This window comes from Eublepharis macularius, chromosome 3, assembly GCF_028583425.1.
Source record: "Eublepharis macularius isolate TG4126 chromosome 3, MPM_Emac_v1.0, whole genome shotgun sequence".
NCBI lineage: Eukaryota > Metazoa > Chordata > Lepidosauria > Squamata > Eublepharidae > Eublepharis > Eublepharis macularius.
The window spans coordinates 179627146-179651996 of NC_072792.1; the positions used below are offsets into that span (position 1 = coordinate 179627146).

The 24851-nt window shown below is 46.3% G+C and overlaps 1 protein-coding gene across 1 annotated transcript in view; it reads left to right on the forward strand.

Moving 5' to 3' along the window:
- LOC129326333 (retinal guanylyl cyclase 2-like) overlaps positions 1-24851 on the forward strand; it is a 60715-nt gene that overhangs the window by 12776 nt on the left and 23088 nt on the right. The window contains exons 5-14 of the mRNA XM_054974488.1: positions 8108-8204; positions 9551-9682; positions 11503-11583; positions 14201-14377; positions 15502-15658; positions 17215-17364; positions 18175-18323; positions 20303-20466; positions 22981-23173; positions 23572-23746. Of these exons, the coding sequence (XP_054830463.1) occupies positions 8108-8204; positions 9551-9682; positions 11503-11583; positions 14201-14377; positions 15502-15658; positions 17215-17364; positions 18175-18323; positions 20303-20466; positions 22981-23173; positions 23572-23746 (1475 nt within the window). The remainder of the gene's footprint in view (positions 1-8107; positions 8205-9550; positions 9683-11502; positions 11584-14200; positions 14378-15501; positions 15659-17214; positions 17365-18174; positions 18324-20302; positions 20467-22980; positions 23174-23571; positions 23747-24851) is intronic.

Sequence of the window (24851 nt, forward strand, 5' to 3'; positions counted from 1 at the left end):
AGGCAGGCTGAAACTTGTAACAACGTATGAACTCAACAAGAAAGAGGAAGGGCCAGAGCAGCTGCTCTCTACATATGACAGCTCTACCTTTTTATAAAGGGTTTGGATGAAGGAATATTGGGAATGCTTATTAAATTTGCAGATGATACTAAACTGGGAGGGATAGCAAAAATAGTAGAAGACAGAGTCAGGATACAGGATGATTTTGACAGGCCAGAAAACTAGGCTAAAACAAATAAAATGAATTTCAACAGAGATAAATGTAAAATTCTGCATTTAGGTAGGAAAAATCAAATACGTAATTATAGGATGGCGGAGACTCGTCTTGGCAGTGGTATGTGCAAAAAGCATCTAGGGATCTTAGTAGACTATACACTGAACATGAGTCAGCAGTGTAATGCGGTAGCTAAAAAGGCAAATGTGGTTTTGGGCTGTATCAACAGAAGCATGGTATCCAGATCACGCGAAGTGATGGTATCGCTGTACTCTGCTCTGGTTAGGCCTCACCTAGACTATTGTGTTCAGTTTTGGGAACCACAATTTAAGAAGGATATAGACAAGCTGGAAGGTGTCCAGAGGAGGGCAACGAAGATGGTGAGGGGTCTGGAGACCAAGTCCTATGAGGAAAGGTCGAAGGAGCTCAGTAGGTGTAGCATGGAGAGGAGACGACTGAGAGGTGATATGGTAACCATCTTCAAATACTTGAAGGGTTGTCATATAGAGGACAGCACAGAGTTGTTTTCCATTGCCCCAGAAGGTCGGAGCAGATCCAATGGGTTGAAATTAAATCAAAAGTGGTTTTGGCTAAACATTAGGAAGAACTTCCTGACAGTTAGAGCAGTCCTTCAGTGGAACAGGCTTCCTCGGGAGGTGGTGGGCTCTCCTCCTTTGGAGGTTTTTAAGCAGAGGCTAGATGGCCATCTGACAGCAATGCTGATTCTCTGAACCTGGGCAGATCATGAGGGGAAGGGCAGAATGGGTTATATGAATGCTTAGTTCTTGTGGCCCCTTCTTACATGCCCAGGGTAATGCCGATCACCACCTTGGGGTCAGGTGGCAATTTTCCCCAGGCCAGTTTGGCTAGGGATCCTGATGGTGTTTTGCCATCTTCTGGGCATGGAGCAGGGGTCACTGTGTGTGGGGGCGGGGAGGTAGTTGTGAATTTCCTGCATTGTGCAGGGGGTTGGACTAGATGACCCTGGAGGTACCTTCCAACCCTCTGATTCTATGACCTAAAAACCCAATATGTCTTAGTAATTAATGATGCAAATCCTACATGGTATGTACAATAGTGTGCAACTTTGTGAATGTACCATGAATAATTTAATTTTAGTTAAAGGCCTTTGTGAGTCCCAAGAACCACCCCAGAGAGAAGCCGCACCCAAAAAAACTCTGTATTATCTGCAATTTACTGCTCTGGTCTGCCACCGAGCCTCTTTGGGGAGTAGATTATGTTGCTCTACATTAGATGTGATTGGAACATTCAGTTCATTAAAGAAGCACCAGAACTGCCAGCCTTCAGAGGAGTCTGTCTGTTGTATCTCTTTATGAACACTGGGAGGGCACATCCAGAGCAATGGACTTAAAATGGGTGGGTGTTTCAGAGAGTGAATCATTCTTACAATGTCATTTTTTTAGGTGCGCAAAGGAAAACTGCCTTGTACTTTAGTTTGCAGAAAATGTGTACATTGCTGGTCGTATGTTCTGGAAACATAGCGGTTTAAATATAGGTCTTGGGTTCAAATCCCCCCTTAGCCATGAGATTCAGTAGGTGTTCTAGAGCTTGTCACCCATTTTGCCACACAGCATACTTCACAGGGTTGTTGCAGCTCTTTAGAAGAGATTATTGATCACATTGCATTTAGTCTCTGCCTCTCCTTGGTGCCAAAATTGGTACTTGTTTTAGTGTAGAATATCCCCAGTCTTCCCTTGGCCTGCTTTGTTTTCTTGGTTCCAACCCAGTGGTCTCTGAGAATCCACTCCACGTTTTGTCCATCACCTAGCCCGATTGCTGTCCAACTATGCACTCTCAAAGGGAGTTTTACCAGGAGGTCTTGACTGGTTAATGGCTGCAAACTTCAAGAAGGATATTTTGCTAACTAACTGCTAAACAGACAGTTATTATTCCAGGCCAGGTGTTTGGAATCCTCTGAGAATTCAGGATATGACAGGCGATTACTGATTTCCAACTGAACACTTCTAAAAACAGTAATTACAAACCATGATATGTACCAGTCCCTCAAGAACAGTTAGATATAAGCTTTCACATCAAATCATGTGTCTCAGACGTTCTTGCAATCTCCTCTGTCAACTGGCTACAGCTGTGATTTTCCCAGCATTATAGGAATCTTCTTCATTCCTGCCTGAATTAGAGTTCAGTGCTGGTCAGAAGCTGGCTAGCCTAACCTATCAGTGCAGGCTGCCCCATAAATAATGATGATTCCACTTCATGGTTCACTTTAGAATGGGGTCAGTTGCCAGGTCCCCTCAGCAAATGGTGGGAGGGGGTTGGGACCGCAGGGGGCAGGGAAGAGAATTATTGGCTGCCAGGCATGATCACTGGTGAGTTAATGACCTCATTGGTGACACAATGATGTCACCTCCAGAAGTGATGTCATCATGTCGTCGGCCCACCGGAACTACTCTGGTATTGGAGCAAAAACTCTATGTTCAAACAGCTGCTAGAAATGCTAGGAATGGAACCTGCAGATTTAGTCATGCAAAGTGTATGTTTTACTCCACAGAACTCCTGATCCCTTGCTTAGTGGAGAGATTTCTCCAAGGACCAGAGCCTTAGCTGTAACTGGAGCTCTAGATCAGAGGTTTGGGTAGCTTGCTTTTCTCCTGCAGCATGCGGCTTGGCTTGCTTGCTCGAGATGCTGCAGGGGCTGAACATGGGCTTTGCATGCAGCCAAGATGATTAAGGGGCTGGAACACCTTTCCTGTGAGTAAAGGCTGAGGAGTCTGGGACTTTTTAGTTTAGAAAAGAATGACTAAGGGGAGGACATGTTAGAGGTTTATAAAATTACCAGCAATAAAGTCTGTTGTGTGAAAAAATGCAACAGGCTCTAGAAAGGGGAGGGAGGGAGGCATTGCGTCCTTCTCTGCGCCTGATCCTGGCTGGGTGAAGCTGGGGGGCAGGCATTGCCACCTGCTTTGCTCCTGATTCTGACTGGGTGAATGGTGGGGGGCGGCATTGCCACCTGTTCCATGCCTGATCTTGGCCAGGTGAAGGCAGGAAGGTGGACATTGCCACCTGCTCTGCTCCTGATCCTGGCTGGGTGAAGCTGGGGGGCAGGCATTGCCACCTGCTCTGCTCCTGATCCAGACTGGGTGAATGGGGGGGTGGCATTGCCACCTGCTCTGCTCCTGATCCTGGCTGGGTGAAGCTGGGGGCAGGCATTGCCACCTGCTCTGCTCCTGATCCAGACCGGGTGAATGGGGGGGGGCATTGCCACCTGCTCCATGCCTGATCTTGGCCAGGTGAAGGCAGGAAGGTGGACATTGCCACCTGCTCTGCTCCTGATCCTGGCTGGGTGAAGCTGGGGGCAGGCATTGCTACCTGCTCTGCTCCTGATCCTGGCTGGGTGAAGCTGGGGGCAGGCATTGCCACCTGCTCTGCTCCTGATCCAGACCAGGTGAAGGTGGGGGGTGGGCATTGCCTCCTGCTCCGCTCCTGATCCCAGCTGGGTGAAGGCAGGGGGTGGGCATTGCCTCCTGCTCCGCTCCTGATCCTGGTCTGGGTTTCCTGCCTCGGCACCGCCCTCTGGAGGCACCCCAGGGTAGCAGGTGAGTTGTCTGAAACACAGTTTGCCTTTTATATAGAAAGATGCATGGAGTAGAGAGAGTAAACAGAGAGAACTTCTTCTCTTTCTCCCATAAGTCTAGAACTTGGGGGATCCAATGAAGGTGATGGGCTGGAGAATCAGGAGAGACAAAAGCAAATACTTCTTTACTCAATGAGTGATTAAAATGTAGAATTTGCTGCCACGGGATGTAGTGATAGCTCCAGGCAGAGACAGGTTTAAAAGGAGATTAGACAGATTCCTCCTCAGCAGCTACTGGCAATGGTGACTAATGGGAACCTCTACATTCAGAGGCAGTGGACTTCAGAATAACTCTACCAGGAGGCAAAATCAGGAGAAGACCTTGGCCTTTATGCCCTGTTATTGACTCTTCAGTGCAACTGATCAGCCACTGTGTGATACTGCATGCTGGAGTCAATTCTCTCTTCTTATGCTCTTATGTTCCTGCAGAAGTTTCAGTGCTCTGCATCGCAGGTGATTGATGTTGAGAAAGGTCTGGCTGAGCCTGCAATCCTCAAGAGCTGCCACCAGGGAGAGTAGAGAGTCCCCATTTCAATGGAACACACGGTCTGTCTTGATATGAGACAGTTCCATTGCTTTCCAAATGGGCAAAGCTTGCCATTCCCCCACCCAGGGTGGGGGATCCCCTGCTCCACCTCCTCCCCCCACCCCCACTTACATGGCCAGAGGGGGGGTCGCTCCCTGGGGATCCCCCCAGCAGTGCAGTGCCCCCCCCCAAGTGGCGCAGCATACAATTTCAGGCTGAATCAGGCCTGCAAGGGGGGGGGGTGATTCAGCCCTTTGGCGAGCATGGGAGCCCTTTGACCCGTGGGATGACGTCACTTCCCAGAAGTGATGTCATCATGCATGCCAGGAGGAGAGACACTAAAGCCTCCGCAGGGTAAGTGCCAGGCTCCCAGTCTCCCACTGGGAGACTCAAGGGACCTGGCAACCCTAGAATGGACACTTTTCTCAAATATGAAATGAACTTCAGGTAATTGGGGAACTGTTGAGTTTATTCACTGGTAAAAAATAGAGTTCATATTTTCCCAACTGGAACTCTCTTCTGTCGAGAGCCAGTTTGGCGTAGTGGTTAAGAGCATGGGACTCTAACCTGGAGAACTGGGTTTGATTCCCCACTCCTCCATTTGAAGCCAGCTGGGTGACCTTGGGCTAGTCACGGCTCTCTGGAGCTCTCTCAGCCCCACCCACCTCACAGGGTGATCATTGTGGGGATAATAATGACATTCTTTGTAAACTGCTCTGAGTGGGCATTAAGTTGTCCTGAAGGGCGATATAAAAATTGAATGTTATTATTATGTTATTATTAACATTTCTAAGAATGGTTGTTGCATAAAGAGATTTAGGAGGCCATGATTATAAATTTATTAAACTTGGCAAGTTGGGCCTTCTGCTTAATTGCTTTAAAATCTGAAAATGTTATTGGAAAGGTTTCGCAATTCAAGTCCTGAAATGCAAGCCGCTTTCAAATGTATGACAATGTTCCAATTGAGCGCCGACTTTTCCATCATGCTTCTGACAGATGGAGAGATTTATACAAGCGCTGACTGCTAGAAATGTTCAGAACTCCCCCTAGAGACGTTCCGCAAATCTTATCAAAACTCCTTTTTTATTCCTTGGCAATTCCTCTGACGTTTTCCTAAGCAGGAACCTTCTAATTTGCCTCAATACTTGCTGTAAGGAGCAGGGCTTTTTTTCTGGGAAAAGAGGTGGTGGGAACTCAGTGATGGAACTCAGGACCGCACAATGACATCACTTTGAGTCAGCTGGAACAAGGGGGGAGTTTTTTAACGTTTAAATCGCCCTCTGTGAAAATGGTCACATGACCGGTCGCCCCGCCCCCTGATCTCCAGACAGAGGGGAGTTTAGATTGCTCTCCATGCCGCTCGGCGGCACAGAGGGCAATCTAAACTCCCCTCTGTCTGGAGATCAGGGGGCGGGGCCACCGGCCATGTGACCATTTTCAAGAGGTGCCGGAACTCCGTTCCACTGCATTCCTGCTGAAAAAAAGCCCTGGTGAGGGGAATCCAATAGAATATCTCTTCCCAGGACACATGAGCTTTACCCACTGTAAGAAAAAAAATCCTTGCCAGTCCTGAATTCCCATCTGGATGACCTCGTGTTGGTGAGAGGCAAAGGATGATATTTAAATCCGATCACATCCAGCGTAGATGCACAGTAGAATTACTGGTCTGCAGTGAAAACTGACGGTGGGGGGAGGTAAAGCTGAGTCCCAGCAAGGACAGCTTCTTCTGTCTGGGTGGGTGCTTCAGGCTCACGGGAGGTTCTGGTTATTCAAGAAGATTATTTATCATGGCACATGAATGCATTTCAGCACTCTTTGAGCATCCCCTCTCTTGACATTCTCCGGAGTCATCCAGCCTCCCCCAGTGATGGCTTAGGAAAACAGGGGTAAGGGAAAAAAGGCTTGTTTTCGCAGCTGCTGCCCTTTGGCAGAAGGACGTGTCAAAACCTAGAACGAGTGTGGTCTCATCAAGAGCAGATCCTTGGGTCCAGAATCAGTACAATGTACTTTGGATGCTACGAGAGCCCTGGAATTGCTGAAAGGAAGGTTTGTTCAGGCAGCCATCCATCTGTGCAGAGAGGGGGGGAGCTGCCCTGAAATCTTCTGAATTCTGCTCAGTGGGTTCTTGCTGCTTCCCCGGGTGTCTCTTTTGATTGCTGATTGATGTGGGACGTCTTTCCAAACATGAAATTAGTCTGAGCAATCGCAGGCCACCCAGCAATTGGCTCGAGGATTTGATTTATTAATCAGGAAGGAAGGAGAGCAGATACGGGTCACCTTCCGGCCAAAGAACTCTGCCTCCTGTAGTGGGAATGAGGAAAAACTGGGGTACTTTCTGCGTCACAATGGAAAACGACATCGTTTTCCACCACGATGAGTGAGCGTGGAAGAAAACAAGTATGCACGGCCCCAGCCCAATATCCCCGATCTGGCCGCTGGAGAACCCGGCAATCCTGAGTCTTGGGGAAATAAATCAGTAGGAAATTCTCCCTCCTTGAATTTCTCCATTCAGGATATTATATATTCTCTCCAATTTCTTCCCCCCACTTTGTTTTCTATCCCCTCTTCAAGCAATACTCAACTACCTTAAATATTCTATGCCTTTCAAGACACACTCATTCCTTATCTATCTGTCTGTCTGTCTGTCTGTCCGTCCGTCCGTCCGTCCGTCCGTCTGTCCATCCGTCCGTCCATCCAGGGGTCATTTCATAGAAAAAGAGCTGGAGGAACTCATTAGCATAACTCATTCGCATGTGCCACGCCCCTTGCCATCACCGGAAATGTGTCATTGGCATAACTGATTTGCATATGCCACACCCCCTGGCATCACCTATCCTGGCTGTTTTGGACCCAATCCTGGCCATTCAGGGCCGAAATTGGGCCCAAAATGGCAAAAAGGGGCTGAAAATGGCCAAAAAGGGGCCCAAAATGGTCAGGATCGGGCTGCTGCTGAGCAGGAGAGTGATCCACCACCCATCAGAGGCCCGATCCCAGCCGTTTCAGTCCCAATCCAGGACGAAACGGGCCCAAAATAGCAGAGAGGCAGGTGGGCGGGGCCACCTGACATGTGACCTCTTTGGGGAACTACTGGAACTGCATTCCTTCATGTTCCCCCTCAAAATGAGCCCTCTATCTATCTATCTATCTATCTATCTATCTATCTATCTATCTATCTATCTATCTATCTATCTATCTATCTATCTATCTATCTATCTATCTATCTGTCTATCTGTCTATCTGTCTATCTGTCTATCTGTCTAGCTAGCTAGCTATCGGGCCCCAACATTTTATTTCCATACCAGGAAAAATATCACTTGCTCAAATTGAGCATAGAGGCAAAGGAGTAAGTTGCCCACCTTATTAGTGTGTGTGTAAAGCATCATCAAGCCACTGGCAATTTATGGCAAAGAGTTTAACAGAAGTGGCTTTCTGTTGCCTTCCTTGACCTGAACTTTTTGGGTAGTCTCCCATCCAAGTGCTAACCAGGGCGGACCCTGCTTAGCTTCCAAGATCTGACAAGATCAAGCTTTCCTAGGCTGCAGATCAGGGTAAACCCATTAACCTCCTCTCTAATTCAAAGCCATCTGCCTTAATGAAACACACTGTGTTGCCCACTCCCTCCATGCCTGGATTGAACATGCTATGCAATGGGTCAACCACAAGATTTCTATGCAATAGAGTGCAATTATAGGTACGCACCCCTCCACACAATTGCAAAAGATAATTGGAGTGTTCAGAATGCTTTCCTTTGCAGGCACAGCGCCTTCTATCGCCAAATCATCAAGGGGTCAAAGAAGTTGCTGCTGACCTTAGATGACCTCACTTTTGTGAATGCCAAGCTGAGCCGAATGGTAGGTCCTGGAAATGCTTGCGTCAGATATGAGCTCCCCAGGGGACTGCGATTCTGCGTAAAGCGAAATTCAAAGCAAACCGAATACCCTTCTTGTATGATCTGAAGAATTTTGAGAAAAGTCAAAACAGTTTTTAAAAAAACTAAACTCCTTTTTTCCAGGAAGGTTTAATATATCTCTGGGCAGCGATAAAATGGACTTTAGGCTTGGTTTTAGTTCAAAGTAGTGGTATCAATTCTATTGTCTTTGATGACTACTCAAAACTAAATAGCCCCTGAAGCCGCAGCACAGAAGGAATACTGTGGCGATTTCCTCCTCTGTTTCTTTCCTATTTGCATGATTCCAGCGAACCAGGGACCAGGTAGTGGATGTGATGATGTCACAATCTTACATAGCCAATCAGGGTTAGAAATGTGCTGACATCAAAAAAGGACAAATGAAACCCAATAGAAAGAGTCCAACACTTCCTGTCCCGATCTCACGGGTGATCCTAGCTAATCAGGGGTCCCTCCATGGGTCAGTTCAGATGAAATACCAAACCGTGGTTTAATTAAGCTGTATGTGTAAAGTGTTGTCAAGTCCCAGACAACTTACAGAGATCTGCATATGATTTTCAAGAGACAAAAAGAGGTGGTTTGCCATTGCTTGCTTCTGCATAGCGATGCTGGAGTTCCTTGGTGGTCTCCCAACCTAATCATCTGACCCTGCTTAGCTTCCAAGAGTCGATGAGATGGGGGTAGCCTGGGATATACCATAGTTAAGCTAACAATAGTTAATTGAGCTCACACCACTACACTAACTATAACTATATCTAGTTGGGGAACTTGATATCAGGATCCGAAGATAGTTTATTTGTTTGCTTAACCATGGTTTCCCACGATATATGATTGTGGTGTTCTTGCTTCATCCTGGCTTGTTTCCTCTGCGCTTGCCCCACCTGCTGAGGACCCAGCAGCCAGCTCTCTCTAATGACCTGGAAGTATCATCACCACAACAGGGTAAACTCCCCTTTCCGTGCCCCACCTCTAAAAGTGGTGTTTGCGCCATGCTGTCACTTCCAGGAAAATGAAGAAGTGATGTCAGGTATCTCTAGGAATCAGAAGAACCTCTGTGCTAAAACCACAGAGTTTCTTGCATTTCCTAGAGCTACTCAACATCACTTCCAGGTTTTCTCCAGAAGTGATGTTGCCATGCAGATTGTACTGATTTTTTAAAAAAGAGGCAGCCAGAAGGGTGCCTCCTGCCATAGTGGGAGGGCTGGCAGCAGTAGTCTGTTCATGGTAGCATGATGCCATGGGGCTGTTTTAGGGCCATTTCCCAACACACTGGTTCATTTGCCTTCACAGAGGCTGACTCTGGACAATGTCAGTGAGTCCAAGTGCCGCTCAGAAGGCCGAAGCCTGAAATCTGCAACTCACTCCTTGTCCATGAAAAGTGCATCTCTGACCTATGAAACCTCCAACGTGGCTGTGTATGAGGTAGGAGGAGCTCCTGACTCAGTAGGGCTCTTGTGTAACTTGGAAGACATATCTCCCCTTCTAAGGTGATGATCTGCTTGAAAGACAGTCTGGCCCAACTGCATTCAGTTGCCAGTCCTCCAGCAGGGTTGGGGATCCTTGCCACAAACTCTCATTTCCATCCACCACTCAAAAAAAGGCCTTCAGGTCAATAGTGTAACATGACTTCTGGGCAAACCCAGAAGTGACATCATACATCTCTAGGATGTCAACCTCTGTGTCAATCTCTGAAAGAAGCCAGCAACCTACTGTTATACCAAGTGTTTTGTGCCTCACACCAGTGAAGTTCCTGTACAAAAACCTTTCTGTTTCTTCAGTTCAAACACCTGCCTACCTGCCTTTTGACGTTAACCTTCTGTAAATAAACCTTCTGTTACGCTTTGAGCCTCAAAAAAAAAAATCACCTCTAGGACTCACCAAAAACTCTATAGTTTTACCATAGAGTTTCCAACAATTCCTAGAGGGGTGCAATATCAGTTTTGGGCTTTTCCATACATAGAGTCACATTGTCACCAATAGCTGCCCCCCTCTCCTGCTTGTGCCCAAGCTGGACATGGAAACTCTAGGATTCACCTAAGGTGACAGGTTTTAAGGGATGCCTAGTTAGAGTGAATTTTCCGCTCTATTATAAATAATACATTATCTCTTATAAATGGAAATAGTCAATATTGTATTCATAAAACAGTGCCTCATTGCCTTTTCCCAAGAACAGTTATTTATTTCATACTGTGCAGCACAGCTGTGTATGCAAATACACTTAAGATGTGTCACAGTCTAGCTTCAGAAGAGCAAAGCCATTCACCAGACCATAATCCTATTTTTATGGGTGTCCACTGATATTTGCAGGCCCTCCATTTGCCTTATTGGCAAACTTTTTTCCCCTCTTTCTCAGTTGTTCCTCCTCAGGTAATCCCAGCCTATCAGGGATCACACACAGAAGGCAGAATGTCATCAAAACAGCATGTTGTGAAACTGTTTATGTTATGGGTTTATGCATCTTATAAAGGCCACATCCGGATTTGTGCAGTGTAATCTGCCCTGAGTCTGCTGTTATGGGGAGGGTAGAATATAAGTTTAAACAAGCAAGCAAGCAAGCAAATCAATCAATCAGTCAGCAGTCACAAAAGAAACACTTCTGCAACTCTTTCACAGTAACCCCCCCACACACACACACCAAAACTGGGAGAGCTTGGGGGATTCCGCATGATCAATTTTGATCGGACTTTCTAAGCAGTCATGCCGCGGTGGAGTCCTACGAATCCACTTCTCCCCGATTCCACATTAGGCTTTTGTTTCGCACATTTCATCGGCTCAAAGTCCATCATGCGGAATTTTTGACAGGATAAAAATCGATTCCTCATTGCTTTTTCCGGGGGAAGTGTCGAATGATGCACATCGTCATTTTTTTTATTCCCCCCCCCAAAAAAAAAACGTTGCTACACATAAACGTTGCATCAAACCAACACATTAGAAAAAAATTTCTCACAAAAAAACGTTGCTACACGTAAACATTGCATCAAACCAACACATTAGGGAAAAAAATTCTCACAAAAAAACGTTGCTACACATAAACGTTGCATCAAATAAACATATTTAAATTTGGATGAAGTTCATAAAATGCCCCCCTCCTTTCAGCTCGACAATATCATTTCCAAAATCTGAAAATTGAAATCTGAATTTTAAAATTTTGAGGAAAGTTTGAATTTGTGCAAAACTTGGTTTCACATCCAAATTTAGCTCCTGGCCTTTCTTAATTGCTCTCTTGTGCTTTTTGTGGGCAGGGAGATTGGGTATGGTTGAAAAAACTGGAGTGTGGCCCGTCTGGTGAACTGACGCTTCCTGCCCCCGGTTTCTTACGCAAGGTAGGAATTAGCAAGCAGATAACAGAATAAATGAGCAGAATAAATGTCCATTCCTATTTCTTGTCTCTTACATTCTCATCCATTCATACTATCTACATGCTGTAGGTAGCCAATTTTGTCTGCAATAGAGCAACAGTATTTGCGTCCAGTGGCACCTTAGAGACCTACAAGATTTTGAGAGTCAAAGCTCCCTTCTTGAAATACCCATGAAATCTTGTTGGTCTTTAAGGTGCCACTGGACTCAGTCCTGTTGCTCTACTTATATATACACCATACATCCTCTGTAGGGTTTCCAGGACCTCTCGGCAACCAAGGGGTGGGAGGGGACTCACATAGTTGTGTTGCCTAAACATGTGCACTAGCACTCCCACCGATAATATTACTTCCTATGTGACAACAAATGAAGTCATCATTTCAGGGGTGCTTCTTTAAGAATTGGCCCCAAACGTAAGGTGGAAATACACGTTACTAAGCACCTAGGCGTGCTCAAGTACAGGATTGTATATGTGGTCCTCAATTGACGTGCAGACTGTTCTTGCTCGGCGCATGTGAATGCCGCTTTCACGGGAGCTCCCTTTGTGTGACTGCATCTGCAAGTGAGTCCGGAAGGCAAAGTGCCAATTCAGCTCTGTTTTCACTGCATGAACAAGTCCTGTAGGCTCCTTTGACTTGACAATTTGCATTTCTTTAAGGTGAGAGACAGTGTCAAGATCTGCATTTCAGTGAATGGAGGTGAGGGAAACTGGGATACTTTTAGCAATTGAGGAGGAACTAATATTGAATGTACTCACATGGAGCAAACTGGAGTGTGACTGTGCGAGCAAGTGCATGGAAAATTGGAGGGGGGGACATGTGAAATGAGGTTTACTTGAGCATCCCTAGGTACTTAGTAATGTGGATTCCCACCCATAGTGTTTTTGCTATGGCACGATGCTGTTGCTTCCAGTCACACCAGAAGTGATGTCATCAGCAGGAACATGCGTATGGCCATTTCCCTAGCCTGTCAGCTGATGGTGGGCACTCTCTGAATGGCCTTCTTCTTCCCACCGATTGCCAGTGATCAGTAGATAATGGCAGGAATGCCCAGGAGATTGCCCAGCACTGGTGGGCACCTGGGAATCCTAACCCTATGCAATTAAGATATCATATCACTCATAGATCATGCACGAACACAATTTGCTGCCTGCTTTCTGCTTCACCCATTTCCACCAAAAACACAAAGCTTATCCTAGAGAGGACCCAGAAGCAATGTCAGTCATTTCTAGGAATCACCAAAAACTCTATGGTTTTATCATAGAGATTCCAGCGATTCCTAGAGAAGCATGCTGTCACATCTGGGGTTTCCCCACACCATTGGCCCGACTGCCACTTTTAGTTATGCCGCGGAACAAAGACGCGGGGCAACTGTACTGGGTTCCTGACAACTTCTGGGTTGCTGACAATTGTAATAATAGCTGCCCATCAGACTAAACTGTACAAGGCTAATGGCCCAACTAGGTATAAGGTAATGTTCACTGGTGACATCCAGTTCAAATTAGGAATATGCTGACTTTGAAAGGGCTGTGACAATTTTTTTCTTCAAAAATTTCTTTGCAACTCTCCTCATCAAGTTTGAGATCAGTCATTTAAGGGATAGTCTTCAAATATTCAAAGATGCTCTGATTTTTTTTATCTGGTTGATTGACAGCCTGTGCACTGTGGTCCCAGTTTGTATCAGGCCCCGTGCATCTCGGAATGAAGTTTCCACATCCAATTCCCAGCACACGTCTTGTTGACAGAAGCAGGGCAGACCTGTAAATAATTTATCAGGTAGTTAGCCTGTCAGTAGGATTCCTAGGTCCTTATACCCTCCTGGCATGGGTTGGGGGATCCAGGACTTACTACAAGTTGTCTTCTTGAGGTCATGTGAAGTGCACAAGCACTCTCAGTGAGACTCAATGATGTCACTTACGGGAAGTGATGTCATCATGCCAGCCATGAGCATGCTCCCACGCTTTGTGCGGGGTCAATTCAGCCTATTTGGGGCCAAAATTGGCCCCAGTGAAGTACGGGAGCATGCCCGTGGCTGGCACAATGACATCGTTTTGGGAAATGATGTTGTTGCGCCCCACCAGGATTGCGCCCAGTGTATGCTTTCCTGGTTTGGGTGCCAGTGGTGAGCAATTGTCAGGGGTTTTGCCACCTTCCACTGATCACCCGCTATTAGCGGGCAACAGGGAAAACCCCTGGGAGATTGCCTGTCAGTAGGATTCCTAGGTCCTTATACCCTCCTGGTATGGGGTGGGGGACCCAGGACTTACTACGAGTCGTCTTCTTGGGAGCACAAGCGCTCCCAGCGAGACTCAATGATGTCACTTCTGGGAAGTGACTTCCACTGACCTCCCGCTATTAGTGGGCAACAGGGGAAACCCCTGGGAGATTGCCCGCCTCTGGTGGGCAACTGGGAAGCCTTCCTGTAAGCCATGAAGCTCTCTGCATGACCTTGAGTCTGTCTGTCTCTGTTGTTGAGGGATTAAAACAGAGGAAGGGGAAGGCACGTATGCTGCCCTGAACTCCTTAGAGGAAGTGGAGAATAAAAATGAAATCGATAGATGACGGTTTCCTTTTCTGTTCCCAGATGATGGACATGCGTCATGAAAATGTGAATCCCTTTTTAGGTATGTTGTCGGATGAAGGCCTCTCTGCCATTGTGATGGAATTCTGCTCCCGAGGAAGCTTGGAGGATTTGTTGCAGAATACGGACATTAAGCTGGACTGGATGTTTAAATCCTCTCTCCTGATGGACCTGATTAAAGTAAGACCCTTCGTATCTTTGCAGCACGCGGAACACGTTTGATCAACATTCAAAATTGGCACTCTCGCTTTGGGCGGTATAATCGCATCACTGCTGGTGATGATGTCGTCATGTCACCACCATGCCGGAATGGCTCTGGGATCTGGGCAAAAACGTATGGTTTTTGCCCAAGTACCAGGGCTTTACCCAGTGACATGATAATATTACTTCCAAGCATACAGAACATGATTAGGATGAGAGGGTCAAGCTAGCACTGCAAAAATATAACAAAATTACATATATTTATTATAAAGTGCACACAGAAACAACAATTAAAAGTTTTTAAAAAGAGGAAGGTCTAAATATCAGACTGCATGTAAGTACATACACATTTGTAATATTTCATACACAAAGATAGATTGCCCAATTAAAGTTAAAGTTAACCCCAATGTATCCAAAGCAGAGGTACTCCATTCTAAGACCACTGACTTCCATGGACTCAGAAAGGTGAAACTTGTCAATGCTGCCTGGGCAACGGTCAGGAGATTTGAAGGTGAAACCTGAGGAGGGTGTGCTGTTGCTTTTGGGTGGCACTCTGGGAATTTCTCATAATCTCTATGGTAAAGACCAGAGAGATAGGGGGAAATTCCTAGAACATCATTATGGAGGTTATTTTCTGGCCATTTTTTCCCCATTCCTCAGTTTCTTGAGGCTGAGGGATTGGTAGGGTTGCCAGATCCAGGTTGGGATAATTCCTGGAGATTTGGGGGGTGGATCCTGGAGAGGGCAGGGTTTGAGGAAGGCAGGGGCTTCAGTGGGGTATGATACCATAGAGTTCACCCTTCAGACCAGCCATTTTCTCCAGGGGAACAGGTCTCTGTTGCCTGAAGAGCAGTTGGGAGTAGCTGGGAGATCTTCAGCTACCACCTGGAAGCTGGCAATCCTGGGGTTTGGGACCAAGGAGTCTTTACTGCTCTGGGTAGGCAAATAGCAAGCCTAGTTTGCATTGTCAGTGAACTTAACGGCAGAGGGCGGATTTGAACCTGGCTCTCCCCATGCTAACTACTGCACCACTTTAGTCTGATCTTTTGCTCTCAGGTCCTCATGTTGCTGAGATTAAAGCTCTAATCCTCTTTGTTTAACAGGGAATGAAATATTTACACCACCAGGATATACTTCATGGGCGCCTGAAGTCTCGAAACTGTTTGGTGGATGGACGGTTCGTACTGAAGATCACCGATTACTGCTACAGTGACTTTTTGGCATCCCAGCAAGCCCTAAATATTCAGCCACCTGCAGAAGGTATAAATCTAAACATCTGTTTTCTACTGAAGAATGGCAAAAGTAAATAAAAAGTATTTCCCCCCTCGCCTTGCAGCAAGACAATTTTCTCTCATTACGTCTATCCCTATTGTTGAACAACAGCTTTCATTTCTGCTGGACGCGGTGTTAAAGTACACATGATGTTGAAAGTCCTTGATTTGAATTCCAGATGTGTAATTTGGCAGCCCAAAAGCAGCTGTGGAAGTGGAATATGGGTCAGGGCTGCAGCACTGGGGAACGATGATTTAGCTCTTTCTTCTGCCTAATTTCCTAGATCTAAAATACCCATTCTGCTCCAGTAAAGGGGGAAAAAGACAGGCCAAGTTGTGCCTGTCTTTTTACTGAGTAGGACATGTGTGGTGCCTTCAAGTCAGAGTTGACTTATGGTGACCCGTGGTGGGGTTTTCATGGCAAGAAACTATCAGAGGCAGTTTGCCATTGCCTGCCTCTGCAACCCTGGTCTTCCTTGGAGGTCTCCCATCCAATTACTAACCAAGGCTGACCCTGCTTAGCTTCTGAGATCTGACAAGATCAGGCTCACCTGGGCTATCCAGGTCAGGGCAGTGAGCAGGACATAAATAACGCCAGGAAGGATATACAGTATCAAATTACAATGACGTTCATATGATGTACGTCTGTTCAGCATCCTGAAGACACTCGTATGCTAGGATTTTTTTTACTGTCAACAAGCATGTGCGATATATATAGCCCTGAAAGATTAGGCTGCACAAATATCTTTGCAGGGATCCAACAGCCTTTGTCTACTTCAAGCCACGTGGTGGCATGTATTAAGCAGAACAACCAGATAAGGAAGATTTACACTAGGGGTCCCTGATGTGGCACCCGAGGGCACCATTGTACCCACCAACATCCTTCCTGGTGCCCTCCAATTATTTATTATTATTATTTTATTACACTTCTAGACCACCCTCCCAATCAGACAGGCTCAGGGCTGTGGCCAAGTGTTTTTAGAAAGTGGGTGGGGCCAGTTGGGACCAAGCATGGCTTCTGATTGGCCATTGGAGATGTGCTTGGCAGTGCAGATTTTTAAAAGCATTGCTCGGGCAGAAGGTGCTTCCACAGCACAAAGATCTTCACTGCATGACTGAAGGTAAGTTGTGGAAGCCATTTTGTGGCTGGCTCCGCCTCCTGCAGCAGCCATTTTGTTGCTGCACCCACCACACTGTGTCAGAATCCCAAATGTGCCTGTAGGCTCAAGAAGTTTGGGGACCCCTAATCTATGCCACAGACCAAGTCTGATGTAGTTCCTCTGCCCAAAGAACTCTGGGAATTGTAGTTCAGTGAGAAAGCTGAGAGATCACCAACAGAAGTCTTTACCAAACTATGATGCCGAGGCTTCCTCGGGGCTAGCTGTGACAATGGTTTTAAACTTTTCAAAACATGCATTGTAAATCAAGCATTATGCCATTGGATTATTTGTCTCTCTGCCTACAGGCTAAAAGGGGGGGGAAATCCCTTTTGGAATCCATCTGCATACATTTGAATAAATCTTTTTTCTCTCCCTTCTCCTACAGAATTGCTCTGGACAGCTCCGGAGTTATTGAGAGACCCAGCGATGTTCCCCAATGGCACCCTGAAAGGAGATGTGTACAGTTTTGCCATTGTTGCTCAAGAAGTAGTCCTGCGGGGCCCACCATATTGCACGTCCGACATCTCCGCTGAAGGTGAGCCACCATCCTATGTCATGTTCCTTGGCACATGCATACAAGAATCAACAGCACAAGTAGACAGCGTGCAATAACCAGCGAGCAAAGCAATAGGACGAGGATTACAGAATTAGAGAATAACATGATCAAGAAACTGTCTAAGGGAAAGTATACTATATTTATTCCAAAAGCAAGATCTGGGTCCAATAGCACCTTAAAAACCAACTAGATTTCTGATTTGTGGTTTTGATTTTTAAGAAGATAAATTGGGGGGGGGAATAGAAGGAGGGCAGTATTGGAAAGGTACATTTTGGAGATATCGAACTAAAAGTATAATGTTTGTTAAAATATGATAAGTGTTATAGAGGAAAAATGGAAAACGAAACGTATTATTTTTCTTCATTATTTCTAATCTTTGTCTTTCTCTCTGTGTTCTTTTTCCTTTACTTTTCTCTTTTATTTCTTTGCTCTTTTTACTGGGCTTTTAATCTTACTAATAAAATTAAAAATTCCAGAAAAACAACAACAACTAGATTTCCAGGGTATAAGCTTTTGAGAGTCAAAGCTCCCTTCGTCAGATACAAGAAGTGGACAAAGGAAGGCGTCTTTATAATCCAGGTGGAGCATGGGAGGAGTACTGTAAATTAGACTGCCTGGATTATAAAGACTCCTTCCTTTCACTCCACCTTGTATCTGATGAAGGGAGCTTTGACTCTTAGAAGATCGTACTTTGGAAATCTAGTTGGTCTTTATGGAGCTATTGGACCGAGATCTTGCTCTTCGACTGCAGACAACATGGCTACCCACCTAAAACTATATTCATTCCAGAAATTATACGCAAACTGAAGAAACCTCCACCCTTGTACCGTCCAAATGTTTCTCCAGATAGCGCCCCCTTGGAATGTATCCAGCTCATGCAGCAGTGCTGGAATGAAGTGCCGGACAGAAGGCCTCCATTTGATGAGATTTTTGAGCAGGTTGGTATGCTTTATGGTGCACTCTGAGCAAAAACGAGACGTCCTTATTTTCTTTGGATGGTGCTGACCACGCTCTACGGAAGGGAGTCTGTGACTTAGGATCACGTAGTCAAGACAAGCATCGTACTCTTTCTCTTCCAGATAGATTTCCAAAGAAGAGTGATATTCAAAAGTCCGTTTTGTGTTTTGTTATGGTTCCAGGGTACCAGAATCTGGAACAGCTCCAGCCCAGGTTTTACTTATGGCTCTGGGTAACTAGAGGGCAAGCTAACTAGAGGGCAAGCTGCTATAAAAGATTGTAGGAAGGTGCTGTGGCTCTGTCAGAGAGCCTCTGCTTTGCACACAGAAGGTCCCAGGTTCAATCCCTGGCATCTCTGGTAAAAAGGACTAGATCATAGATTATGCAAATAATAATAATAATAATATAATAATAACAACATTCAATTTATACACTGCCCTTCAGGACAACTTAATGCCCACTCAGAGTGGTTTACAAAGTATGTTACTATTATCCCCACAACAAAACACCCTGTGAGTTGGGTGGGGCTGAGAGAGCTCCGAGAAGCTGTGACTGATCCAAGGTCACCCAGCTGGCTTCAAGCAGAGGAGTGGGGAATCAAACCTGGCTCTCCAGATTAGAGTCCTGCTGCTCTTCACCACTACACCAAAATGGATCTCATAAGACCTCATATCTGCATCCTGTGGGTGCAGATATGTGGGTGTAGAATATTGGGTATGTTTGAACAGATAGCTGGTGGAAATGAGCCAGCCAAGAGCATCCTTATTTATTGAATTTGAAGAAGTGTATCCTGCCTTTCTTCAATAAGGCCCTCCAATGCTACTGGTCTTTACACACGTCTCCTAGCAATGGAGGCAGTATCATGGGGTTATTGAAATAAATAACAAACCAATTTCTCTTCTGTAATCCCTGTGTTTGTTGTCTTGAAATATATATGGGTTAATGGTAATAGGGGAATTACAAACTGGAAGCAGAGGATTATTACAAAAATTCCCCTAACAGTATATTATTATTATCATCCTCCTCCAACTCCTCCTCCTCCTCCTCCTCCTCCTCCTCCTCCTCCTCCAAACAACAATCACCCTGTGAGATGGGTGGGGCTGAGAGAGCTCTGGAAGAGCTGTGACTGACCCAAGGTCACCCAGCTGGCTTCAAGCGGAGGAGTGGGGAATCAAACCTGGTTCTCCAGATTAGAGTCCTGCTGCTCTTAACCACTACACCAAACTGGCCCCTATCTGAGACCCTGGAGAGCCTCTTTCAGTCTGAATAGACAATATTGAGCTTGATGGGTTGAGGACCTGATTTATTATAAGACAGATTGGTGTGACTTTGGTAGGCCTTGTGTAGGCCATCCTTCTTCCAAACAGTTCAGGGTGTCCCTATGGTTCCCTTTTTCCCCATTTCACCCTCACAACAACCCAGTTAGTTAGGTTAGTTTGGTACCAGTTTGGTGTAGTGGTTAAGAGTGTGGGACTCTTATCTGGAGAGCCGGGTTTGATTCCCCACTGCTCCGCTTGAAGCCAGCTGGGTGACCTTGGGCTAGTCACGGCTCTCTGGAGCTCTCTCAGCCCCACCCACCTCACAGGGTGTTTTGTTGTGGGGATAATAATGACATACTTTGTAAACCACTCTGCGTGGGCATTAAGTTGTCCTGAAGGGCGGTATATAAATCGAATGTTGTTGTTGTTATAGTTTGAGACTGTTTAAGTGGCCCAAGGTCATCCAGTGAGCTTCATGGTGAAATCAGGATTTGAACTTATGCCTTTCAGTTCCCCATCAAACACACACCACACTGGTTCTCCTTTGTTCCCATTGCTTTTGCTCACATGCACATGTGTTCATATCCATTCCTGAATTGATTAAAGTTCATATGATCCACTGACCAAGTTTTCTTTCTTTGGCAACCTCAGTGAGCAGCTGTGAATCCAGAATGAATTCTTATTTTTTTTCCCGAACCCAGTTTAAAACCATCAACAAAGGCAAGAAGACCAATATCATCGACTCCATGTTGAGGATACTGGAACAGTATTCAAGCAATCTGGAAGATTTAATCCGGGAAAGGACCGAAGAGCTGGAGATTGAGAAACTGAAGACGGAGAAACTGCTGACCCAAATGCTCCCCCCGTATGCTCAGCACTTGAGACAACAACCAGTGGGAGCTCGAGGGGGGCGGGCGGGCTGAGGCTTCCCCCCACCATCTGTCTCCACCGTTCTCTCCTGCCCCCACTTAGGAGGCTTAAGAGGCAGCTCATGCTTCTTACTCCCTTGTCGTCACCAGCATGGCAAACTGTATGTGCCCAGTTGGGCTCACCGAATTCTTACAGAAGCCCACGAGCATGGGAGTCTTGCTGTGTTATGTTTCAATATCGCGGCGAGCAGCTAACTTCTTTCCTCCTTGTTCCTGTGGGATTTTGAAACACAGCATGGCAAACTGTGCATGCCCAGTCGGGCTTCCCGAATTCTTGTTTTTGTGAAAGTTCAGGAAACCTGACTGGGCATGTGAGGCTTACTGTGCTATGTTTCAAGATTTGTGAGGAACAAGGAAGGAATGAAAATGAATTGATGTGGCCATTGGAGAAGGAGATAAAGAAGGACAGGTGGAGGCGAGGGGGTTCCAGGGGCAGGGAGAGGTGAGGGCAATGAAAGCATGGCCAGAGACAAAAGCAAGTCAGCAGCTGCCCACCCCCTCCAGAATCTTCTTGCCTCATTACAGAGCTGGTCCAGGCAATAATATTATCAATGCTTTGCCCCAAGAGCTGTATCAAGTGAATCAAATTCTTTTGCAGACTGTGGGCCAAGCTACAAGTGACGAATGGCACTTGAACAGCAAGTGTATTTCTCCCTGTTCACTTGCCCTCCACTCAATCCACTTGCCGTTCAAGTGTCATTCGTCATGTGTAGCTTGGCCCTGTGATGCCCAGTTCTGTTTAAGGTTAAGCGGTAAATACTAACCCTTACTGCCAGAATATAGTGTCATTTCCCCTTGGTTATCCATCAGTTCAAACAATACGTCCCAAGATGAACAGATTTCTCTGGTTCTGTCCCTTGCTATCTCCCGTGCTGCTTTCCTCTCCCTGCGAATTCCAGTTTCACAAGAATAATTTCTAAAATCAATGATGATGCACGAGCTCTTGGTCACAGCACCTCATTTCTTTGGGTCTCCCTGTCGGGTGCCAGGCTAGCCCCAGTAGAGTCCAGTCCAGGGTCAGAGCATGAGTCCAAAATCTGAAGTCCAAAGCGTGAGAGCCAAGTCAGGGGGTCCGCAAGTCAGTACCGGTAAAGTCAGGTCCAGATGTGAGCAAAGACAAAGCACGGTCCAAATACTACAGGAACAAGGCAAGGTTCAAGGGAGTGGTCACAGCAGTAGCAGGACTTCAAGTCATTGTTTCCATGCCTAGCCGTTCCTCTGGGCTCACTTTTATAGCTAGGCGTGGTTTGCAGCCAGCTGCTTGGGCTCTATTCTGATGCAACTCATTATCGCTATCCATAAGCAGCTGGCATCATCCCACGAGGCGAGCACTGCGCCTTCTCTCCTGCAGCTCCACTCTCTGCATTCATCTGCAGTGTTCTTTAGGTGTGGGCAAACCTGGAGAGGTGGAAGCCCCTGGCTGGGCTTCTCCTGTGGTGTTGGATGTCCCTGGCTGGGTTTCACCTGTGGTGTAGAACCTGGAGGGTGCTGGTAGCTCTGCCTCAGCTGCTGGCTGTGGACTCTGATTAGCCAGCAGCTGTTCTTCCTGATCACTGGTGTTGGCTGAGTCAGGGATGGTTACATGAAGCTCCTCTTCTCCTGAGGAGCCAGAGCTGGCTATATGAGGCTCCTCTCCTCCTGAGGAGGCCTCAATTTCACTGAGCCCAGACTGGCCCATGTCACCTCCCCTCATATTACTGATGTGGAGGTGTGAATTGATGAAGCACAGCACAAAAGTAACCCTGATATCCTACTATATAAAAGGCAAGTTATATTGATGACGACTCACTTTTTATGCCAACAACTCTGAGAATGCCAACTCTGGGATTGCCAACAACTCTGGGATTGAGGCTGCTGCAAAGCATCATCTTGTCACTGGGTGGGGCCCCACCGAATCAGGGGCCTAAATACTCCCTGTACCTCCCCTTAGTGCCCTCCCACTCTGGCCTCCAGGCCACCGCCAAGCAATTGCTTGCCACCAGGAGGGGGCCCGCTGAATCACTTTTCTAGAGCCCGTTGTATTTTTTCACACCACAGGCATTGTTACTAATGATCATATAATTGTGGTTGGTTAGGGTCTGCCAAACCAGCATATCAAGCCATGGTTTGAAACTCATCTGTCAACCACTGTCAATTTTAACCATCATTTTGCATTTCGAACACAGACTTCCTGGCTTGTTCCTTTGTACCAACCTCACTGCAGTGCAGGTTCAGATTCCAGTGTGGTCTCAACAGGGGAAAGACCAAACTTCACCATGTGGTGATACAAACCAGGGTTTGAATGTTGGTCTGCAGACCAAATCCTGGTTTCACAAAACTCTTCCTAGTCCAAACAAACCCATGGTTTCACCTGAACGATATAAACATTAACACAAACATCATGGAGACATCACATTTCCTTATATATACATCTTCATCTCCCCCTCTTAAACATTTTTGTGCTGTTTCAGGTCCGTGGCGGAAACCCTGAAAACCGGAGCAACCGTTGAACCGGAGTACTTTGATGAGGTCACCATCTACTTCAGCGACATCATTGGCTTCACAACCATCTCTGCCCTCAGTGAGCCCATTGAGATTGTGGATCTCTTGAATGACCTTTACACTCTGTTTGATGCTGTCATTAGCCACCATGATGTTTACAAGGTAAGGCCAAAGTCTGCAACCTGTAGGGTGGGAGGCGGGGTAACAAAGTTCCAAGGCAGGAAAAAAATGGGAGCCTCTCTTCCAGCCTGTAGAAATTGAGTATCTCACAGCATATTGAACATGAGACTATATTCATGCAGAGCAAATTGAAGTGTGACTGTGCGAGCGAGTGCATGGAAAGTTGGAGGGGGCACATGTGAAATGAGGTTTACTTGAGCATCCCTAGGTACTTTGTAAAGTTTATTCCACCCTCAATAAGGCAGCTCTATATGTATATAGACTTCTTTCCCCATTTCTCTTAGCATGAGCTAGTAGCAAACTTGTTAATCAGTTCTCACGCTTGGGAATCTTCTACTCTGAATGCTCTTTGTGGGGTGGGCGGACCCTTTGATTTCTAGGTGGAAACCATCGGCGATGCCTACATGGTTGCATCAGGGCTCCCAAAACGAAATGGTCAGAGGCACGCCGCCGAGATTGCCAACATGGCTCTGGACATCCTCAGCTCCGTGGGGTCGTTTACAATGAAGCACCTTCCGGGCGTGCCCATCAAGATCCGGATGGGGCTTCACTCTGGTGAGAAACTCGTGCCTGACCGCAATAAGACTGACGTCAGATAACAATGTAATGTACTTTATAAGTGCTTATTGAAAGTGCTAGGTGCAAAATTCACAGTATAATAATAAACATCATTCTATCCATTTTCAATATAACAACGACACAGTACAAAACATTTCTTTCACTACTCTGTGTCGTGGTTAAATGTATTCCAATTCCACAGCCTCAATCTGATGATTACCTGTAGGTGAACTCATTACAGTCCATAGATCATTGTAACGTGTTTCTGTTGCTTGTCTTAACGCGTTGCTTCCTGGATGAGAATGAAAGAATGAACAGACTTTATGGAAGGAGTGAAGCTGACTGCCATCTCTTGAGGAAGAGGATGAAACAAAGTTCAAGCCGGCTGTTTGTTGAGCTGCACGGCTCTCACAACTTGATTTGTGCTATTGACTGGCCCTTGAAGGTGTCTTTCGGTACTGTTCCAACAGCGTGTTGAGACCAGGGCTCATTTCGAGGGGGAACGCGCCGGAACACAGTTCCGGCAGTTCCCCAAAGAGGTCACATGGCAGGTTGCCCCACCCACCTGACTCTCGGCCATTTTGGGCCCGTTTCATCCTGGATTGGGACTGAAACAGCCCGGATTGGGCCTCTGATGGGTGGTGGATCACTCTCCCACTCAGCAGTGGCCCGATCCTGACCATATTGGGCCCCTTTTTGGCCATTTTCAGCCCCTTTTGCCATTTTGGGCCCAATTTCGGCCCTGAATGGCCAGGATTGGGTCCAAAACAGCCAGGATAGGTGATGTCAGAGGTGTGTGGCATATGCCAATCAGTTATGCTAATGACACACTTCTGGCAATGGCAAGGGGCGTGCCATATGCTAATGAATTATGCTAATGAGTTATGCTAATGAGTCCCTCCCGCTCTTTTTCTACAAAATGACCCCTGGTTGAGACCATCGGACAAGTAACATTGTTATTTGACGTCAGTCTTATTGCAGTGGGATTTCCTTCTGTATTGTAGATTTAATGTGATGCTCCTCTATTTTTTATCTGTCTTGAACTAAAGGCAAAGAGGAAGCACCGACTGTGTCGAGTGAGCAAAGAGAGACCTTTCATTTG